General features: G+C 42.9%; 1 protein-coding gene across 3 annotated transcripts in view; it reads left to right on the top strand.

Annotated features, from left to right (window-relative positions):
* Positions 1-6,522: 6,522 nt before the first annotated feature.
* The window catches only part of GLRA2 (glycine receptor alpha 2), a 166,529-nt gene continuing 164,568 nt past the window's right edge, over positions 6,523-8,483 (top strand). The window contains exon 1 of one of the 3 annotated variants that reach the window (XM_050964230.1): positions 6,523-6,784. In XM_050964230.1, the coding sequence (XP_050820187.1) occupies positions 6,774-6,784 (11 nt within the window). In that variant the 5' untranslated portion in view covers positions 6,523-6,773. Of the gene's footprint in view, positions 7,169-8,483 lie in introns of all 3 variants that reach the window. The other 2 variants (XM_050964221.1, XM_050964210.1) reach the window with 2 other exon arrangements.

The raw sequence follows: 8,483 nt of genomic DNA, 5'->3' as shown, positions 1-8,483 counted from the left end.
GAAGGTCAGCAGAAGCCATTTGGACTTTGATTTTTCATGCTTTGTAGAAAATTGGGGACAATGTATGCTCCCTGAAGATGCCAGAGGAGGAAACAGAGCTGCCAAGAAGCAAAGAAGCCAAGGAGGCAAGCAGGTGATGAGCCTCTCCCTCTCATGAAGACAACACGAGATTGGGGGTTAGTAGGTTGTCAGGGGAGTGGTTTGACAGAAGACCTGTTGAAGCAAGGGAGATGAAGTGCTTTGCTTAACAGGGATAGATTTAAGCAAGTTTAAATCTTATGATGAATCAGGATCATTGTACTCATAGTGGAAAGAAGGAATTTATAAGGGAATACTCTCTATATAGACTCATTGACAGAGATTTTGTTTTACTCCCTTGATGACTTGCCAGTTAAACACAAGCTCCCTGTGTCCATAATCACAAAACGATACCAAATTTAAGAAGATATTTCACAGAATAGCTGAGTAGCATAAGGATAAAATCTGGACTCTTTCCCACTACATATTTAGGTCTAGATTGTGGCTCTTCCTTCATGAATGAATGAATGTGGCTCTTCCTCATGAATGAAGAGAACAGAGTGTCAGAGCTGCTCTGTAGGCCAGTGTGTTTAGTGTGCATGTCAACGCACGATGTGGTCAGGACCCTACATCTTCCACTCCTCACCTCTTTCTTGGAATCCTGCTTTCTATAGCAGAGGCTGGTATCAGGAATGCTCCTGTATAGCTAGGAAGTGTGTGTGTATTGGAGTGTGTGTGAAGGTGTGTAGTGGGGAAAAATTGGGGGAAGCTTTTTGACTGCATACAGAAAGGGAATATATCTAAAATATACTGTAACAGATAACAGATCACATCAGTTGCTAGTGAAGGAAACACAAATCTGCATGCGCAGATCATGTAGCAATGGATTTAAATGTTCTCAAATATTTTTGAAAAAATTCCCTCTTTCCATAAATGCTGGAATGATGCTAAAATGGCTGTGGCTAGATACAAAATGACAAATACTGTGAGAGTAAATAAATAGTAGGAATATACAGATCCTGTGAGAATGTGGAATTATAAAGTAATCCTGGAAGAAGCACTTAGAGGGCTTAATCCTTCAAGATCCTGAGCAATATGTTGTGCACCCTCAACTCCCACTGACATCAGAGGGAGTTGAGGGCACTCAACATGTCACATGAGTGCTCAGCACGTGGCACAGTGGAACTCAGAGAGAGTAAATATGGTAACAGAAGCGTGGCTTCTGTTTAGTTGTGATCCATTTGTACGATTATTTTTTCTTCTTCTCTGTGTAGCATGAGAAAATAATGAGGAAGGGTGGCTCCATAGATTATTAGTCAGAGATAAAGCATATTCCTAAAAAGAAAAAAATCTCATGTATTAAAAATGTTTGCAATAAATGTCACCACAATCAATGGGCTAGCAGCCTGAGAGAGGCTTCCCCTCAGATTCAATGATCTGTTGTTTATACAGCACCATAGGTTTGCATGGAATCTTATAGAAATATAAACAACAGACCCCAAGGAGATTACACTCTAAGGGTACGTCTACACTACATGCTGGATAGGTGTGTAGTGATCAATCTATCGGGGATCGATTTATCGCATCTAGTGTAGATGAGATAAATTGATCCCCGATCACTCTGCCATTGATTCCTGTACTCCACCATAGCGAGAGGCAGAAGTGGAGTCAATGTGAGAGCGGTGGCAATTGACTCCATGCTGTGAGGACAGGAGGGAAGTCAACTTAAGGTATGTTGACTTCAGCTATGCTATTCTTGTAGCTGAAGTTGCGTATCTTAGGTCGATCCCCTCCCGCCCTCCAGTGTAGACCAGGCCTAAAAACTTAGCCTACATCTAAGGCCTGGTCTACACTGCGGGGGGTGTGGGAGGGAATCGACTTAAAATACCCAACTTCAGCTATGAGAATAGCGTAGCTGAAGTCAACGTATCCTAGGTTGACTTACCTCACATCCTCACAGCACGGGGTCGACTGCCGCCGCTCCCCCATCAACTCCGCTTCTGCCTCTTGCTGTGGTGGAATACAGGAGTTGATGGCAGAATGATCAGGGATCAATTTATCACGTCTACACTAGATGCAATAAATTGATCCCCAATAGATTGATCACTACCCACTGATCCGGCGGGTAGTGTAGACATACCTTTAGGCAGTGGGGTAGAGGGAATAAGGAGCTCCTGGAGTAGGAGGTTGTCTCAATAGCAACCTCTGAATACAGAGTCATGTAAAAGAAGCTGCCAAGGTTGTCCCCTAGGAGCAACTCACCAAAAAAGGGATAGAGAGTGTCCCATCATGTGCTGATGAGCCAGTCAATCGGGGTCAAGAAAAGTGCACTGTGCTCCTTGAAGGCAGCAAATTACTCTCTTGAGAACAGCAGAGGGAGCATTGGGAGGCACGGTGTGTCTCTGAGGCAGAATATTTCCCCTGTGATTTATGATGCTCAATACCACCCCTCACAAGAAGCTAGACCTTAAAGAAACAATCCATTTCTAGAAAAGTGACAGTATGGGGCATATCTACATGGGGGAACTAAAGAAAGTTAAGATAAATCAACTAAAGGTGTGAAGTAAATGTGCCCTGAGTGTCAACCCTCTGTATGGACTTCCATTGAGGGATAAAGTGGCCTTAGTTCCATGTAATTTAAATCTTGCCTGAGAGTATTGGGGGGATGGGATGTTAAAACACTTTAATTTATGCTTATTGACTTCACACCTTTAGCTGATTCACTCTAAACCAGAGGTAGGCAACCTATGGCACACATGCCAAAAGCGGCACGTGAACTGATTTTCAGTGTCACTCACAATGCCCAGGTCCTGGCCACTGGTTCAGGGGGTTCTGCAGTTTAATTTAATTTTAAATGAAGCTTCCTAAACATTTTTAAAAACCTATTTACTTTACATACAACAATAGTTTAGTTATATATTACAGACTTATAGAAAGAGACCTTCTAAAAATGTTAAAATGTATTACTGGCACACGAAACTTTAAATTAGAGTGAATAAATGAAGACTCGGCACACCACTTCTGAAAGGTTGCCGAACCCTGCTCTAAACTTTCCTGAGTGTCCCTATGTGGACAAGTCCTTAGACACTGTCCCTATTTCTTTGCCCTCTATAGAGTTTGCGTGGGAGGGAGAAACACTTGCAGTGATGACTGACCGTCTCTCCACCATCACTTCACAAGAGAATGGGACATCTGTGCATGGAAGATACTCTCTATGTATGAATGATGGTAGCATTCCCTGAATCCTAAGACAGAGATCCTTGCTGTTTTGAGTTGCTCAGCTAAATAGATCTATGCATATAAAACAGTGTTATTTCTTATTATGTTTTGTTATTAGATCAAATTTTAAAATATTTACACACTTTTTTATTCAGCCCTTCAATGTATTTCGTCCTTAATCAGAAAAAAACTCATTGGAATTAGCAAGGGCTTTTCCCACAAAGGACAGAATAAAACTCTGATTAAAACTTCAGGATTTGATCCATTGTTGTTGTTATGCCTCTTGTGTCATTTTTACATATACTTTTTTAAAAATTGAGGACAGGATATTTGGAGGAATGTTTTGAGAAAAACAGCTGCGAAACACAGAAACAGCTGTTAAGAGGCATGGCTTGGAAAAACTTGGCTAGTTAAAAATGTTCAGAACTTATTTTGTTACAATTTATACACTTAAAGTATCAGTTGCTATGTCTTGAATGAATATCTATACATCTGCCTGCCCCTAGAAGCAATAGTCATGTCACAAAAACTATTTAAATACCCTCCGCAAAGAGATACCCGAGGTAGGCAATGATTTCTTTGGCATGACATCCACAAGCATTCCTCAGATTCCTCACATTTTTAAGCAGGTGGCAGTGTAGGTTAAAGAGACATAATAGATATTTCCTGTTGTTGGAAGAAGTTGTTACTTCACAATTTTCCTTCAGTCCAAATTTTTAGGTATAATTTATCTAGCATTATCAGCAACTGCCTGCCTGAGTGTGGAAGCTAGGAAGGCATTTTGAAATGTATGCCTTTGTCTAAGGAGAGAGGAATCCCACTATGTTATGATATTTCCAGGAGAGTCTCCCAGGCAGCACTTCCCAAAATGAGATACCACAGTACCAAACATATGGCTTCTCTTCTTTAATACCCTTTTAATCAGAATTATCTGCTGGAGGTGTTGTTGGATGTCAGAGTACAGTGATTCAGCATACATTTGTAATATGTTGTTAGATATTGGTGGTAGTGATTTTAAGAAATACACTCTGTCTTTGACATTTCATGTACTGGACCTTCCAAGCTGCAGCTGATGTTGTTGTCCTGGTGGAGAAAGGAGGGGAGGGAATTGTCTTAGGTTTATATTTGTACATTTTACTCCTTTTGTGGTCTTTTAGGAGAGTTGTTGTATTATCATAAAGGAGCAGAAAAATCAATGACTGGTAACTTCTATGCCTGGCCAATAAGTCATTTTTTAAAATGGTACGTACCTGACTAAATACAAACAATTATTTCCAGTTTAGTGAACAATGCTAAATAGCCTTGATCCTTGGCTAACTTGGGAACACAGCAACAGCTCTTCATAGGTAATTTTTAAAGATGATCACAATCATTGGAAAAAATGTGTCATAAACTGTGGGTTTTTTCACATAATGGAAATGAGAAATAACTTTATATTTGGTGTTTTAAAATATTTGTTTTGTGGGAACCTCTTTAAATGAGTGAAATAGTGTTTCTGGTGAACTGAGTTAATGGAGGGGAAGGAGGACAAGGATATAGCTGAACATAAAGCTGAAGTAGGAAAAGTAACTTGTTTGTTTGGGAGATGTTAAAGGGGATAAATGCCTTTTCTTTCTCCACTGATTGATTGATTTCCAGAATGCTAACATAGCAGTTTCCAATAAGTTCATTTATTTACCTAAAAGAAATTACTAAACTATTTTTATGACAGTCACAGGCTCCATCCTCAGGTGTGCTGGGCCCTGTTCAGTGCACCTATGAGGGATAAAAGTGATACTGTGCTACCTTTGTACCCTCCCCAATGCTGGGACCACCTATGGACTGCTTCAGTCCCTGGTGCCCTTCAGGGCTGCTCTAACATGTGCCAGCTTGTAACAACCTCAGAAAGGCCATCAGAGCAGTGATTAGCAATTACCAGTACCAATGTTAGCATTTTATGAACCTCAGATGCACCAAGTGATGTGGCGCATCTTTGCTGAATTAAGTTCTCAATCACACCAGGTCTCACTCCACTTTATCACACGAAGACAGAACAAATAAACAAACAATACAGGGTCTGGGAGACACCTTGGACAGAGCACTGGACTGGGAGTCAGGAAACCTGGGCTCTATCCCTGGCTCTGTCAGAGACCTGCCGAGTGACTTTCAGCAAGTCCTTTCATCTCACCTTCCATGGGCATCATAAGCAAAAGAAGTGGAGGAGTGGATGAAGGAACCACTTCACCTGTCTCCTTCCTCAAGAGGGGCAAAGTGGCCCTCACTGCTCCCACAAATACTCTGGGAGGGTTCTCCCCCCCTTCCCCACAAGCACTCAGATCTTGGGGCCCCTTCTCTCTTTTTCATGATGGCTGAGGAATGGGCCTTTTATGTCTGGAGAGAGGCCATTCACCAGCACACACCACCCCATCAGGCAGAGGGTGCAGGGCTGCATTCCTGCCCCACAGTAACCCTTTCGCACCTACAGCCCTCAGATACCTGACCAGAGGTCAGGGGCTGCTCTTGCCTGCCCTTTCCCACTGGGACAAGGGGGCAGCAGTTTTCACCCCCCTCTCCTGGGGCCTGGGAGGCTGTGTTCCCTCTTCCCAGGGGTACTGAGAGCCACAGCGGGAGGGTGATATTTTTTGCCTCTTCCCTAGGGGAGCCAGAGCAGGACGCAGCTTCCCCAACCTTCTCCACTGGGACTGGCAAGGGGGCCTCCTCTCCCCACACCCTTTGCCTAGGGCCAGTGACCCGTCCTGTCTGTACTCCTCCCTTCTCCACAGGGGCCAAAGCAATGGAGGCCCCTGCTGCTTCTGGGGGAGGGAGGCAGGGGCAGAGCCACCCAGGCCACCTCCGCCCTGCCCTTCCCCCAGGCCGTGCAGACAGGTTCCCCCAGTGTCCTGCCTAGGGCCCTGCCCCCTGCCCAGCCCCCGGTGTGGACGGGCCAGGGAAGCGTTCCACGCAGAGAGGCTGGAGATTTCTGAGTTTGTTACTCTGTTTCCACCCCGCTTTGCCTCTCTGCATGTCGCCTCCTTCCTCCTCTCCCAGAACAGCTGGGAGAGCCGGGAGAGGCGAGCAACATCTGCAGCATCTGGCTTCATCGGCCGGCCGGCGCCGGCTCTCCCTGCCCCTGCCCCTGGCGCAGGGAAATGGAGCCCGTGCGGTTCTGGAGCCCTGCAAACGGGAGAGTTAGTGAGTCTCTCTTCGGGGAGGAAACGGCTCTGAACTCGAGTCACGTTCTGGGCTTGCAGCCCCTCTCTCCCCGCGCTGGAGACAGATACATGCGCACAAGCTGGGCTCGGAGCTGTCCAAGTGCTGAAATTTCTAGGCAGGGTAAGCTCCCGTCTCATTCCGGCACAGGAGCGTAGCTTTTTCTGCAGCCCACAACCAATCATTCCACAGCAATATTTACAACTCGCTGCCGGGAGTGGGAGGGAGAAAAGGAAAGAAACAGCCCCACGACGACTCATAGATACTGATTTCCAAAGCAAAAGGGAAATCAAACAAACCCACAACAGATAGAGCTCTCCAGCGGGGCAGCGATTTCCTTTTGCGTGATGTTCTTAAGGTAGCAGGGCAATTTTTATTTTATTTTTTCGTCATTCCGTAAAAGCAGCCGGGGGAACCACCAGTTCTGATGCTTTGTCTCTTTTGTATTGGCTGCTGGGGATGAGCCTGGGTTTGACCTGACCATGATTCCGAGGACTGGCACTTCTTATTTTTTACCCCCAAATTGTAGACATCCAGATCTCCTCTTTTTGATTGTCAAGAAAATCAAATTATTGCTGGATTTGGGAATCTAGGCAGCACAAGGTACTTCCCCCTGCTTCTCTCTGGAATCGTTTCTGGGATATTTTCCATAATCATCACACAAAACAGGAGGAATGAACGGGAAGCTAGTGAAAATTTTGACAGCCTTGTTTGCATTTTTCTTAGAGACAAACCATTTCAGGTAGGTGAAATAACTATATGCTGATATTTACCAAAAGGGGTGGAAAACATAGCTATAAGCTACCACGTTAGGTTAACCTAGTTTATTTGCTACATCTGAAAGTATTTCATATTAATTTTGTATAGGCAATCCCTCTTACACTGGAAGAGCCCCGTTGCTTGGTAACACACAAAAAAATCCCAAGTTTGTGCATTACATTTTCCACTTCTCTGATTTAAAGACACGTTTTTATAATGCCATATTAATAACCTCTACATAGCTGAACAACATTTTCATCGTTTTTTCCCACCTTTTGGAATGCAGTTTACTCTCTCCACTCCCACTGGAAGCTATTTAGTAGGTTGTCTTGTTTTTATCTCCCAAGCTGTGGGAATGATTGAACCCATTTTGTCAGGGATGTGGTTATTTGTATCTAGAGTCCTCTGAATCTGGGAAGACCTTGGACCAATCAATAATTCCTTTACACTCCTTACTTCAAGCAGCAGTATATAGGAATGTTCTTGAAATTTCAAAGAAGAGATGAGATATTGCTTCAGTTATTGAGTTTTCCTTACCATTCCAAAAAAGCATTGGAGGGTTATTTGTCAAAGGAATGGTTCACCTGAGTTTCATTAATGTAATATGCTGTGTGTGTTTGTGTGTGTGTGTGTGTATAGTATATATGTATGTACATATACAAAGTGTGTGTGTGAGTGTACAGTGACAGAGTGAAATATTATTTATATTCACAAGTTTGGGATGGCCACATCACTCACCATGGTGGTTCCAAGTGGAAACACAAGTGATTTGTGTTAGGTCATTCCAAATAAGTATACTGAATGGCTACCCACTTTTTATTATTGTATATTACATTTATACCAGTTAAGTGGGGAATAATTTCTATCATTGTTAAAATATCAAAAGCAGTACCACGTCATTGTCAGAAAAATGGAACCTGCAAAATATGGTGATAATGTCACAAATGTTGAAGACAACGTAGTATTCTGACAATTCAAACATTTTAGTGGGGGGAAATAGTATTTATTTCCTTTAGATTTCAGATCATCATGTTTGTTTAGCTGTTTGCAGATAGGTACACACTCATTGATGATAAAAAATAGTAACAAGAAATACTACTCAAAGTGAATGATGTCTTTTGGGCACATATTTAAATACACCAATACTGTAGATGACATGATAGGATTACTTCTGATACCTCTCAGAGATGCTATTGAAATATAAAACAGATAATTTAGGAACCAAACAAATTAGTCATATTTTAAACTCACTGGTTTAATAATGGTTATGACAGAATTCATGTCTCTGCAGTTCAAAT

Source organism: Gopherus flavomarginatus, chromosome 1 (assembly GCF_025201925.1).
Source record: "Gopherus flavomarginatus isolate rGopFla2 chromosome 1, rGopFla2.mat.asm, whole genome shotgun sequence".
NCBI classification, from domain to species: Eukaryota; Metazoa; Chordata; order Testudines; family Testudinidae; genus Gopherus; species Gopherus flavomarginatus.
This window is presented reverse-complemented; position numbering and strand designations above follow the sequence as displayed.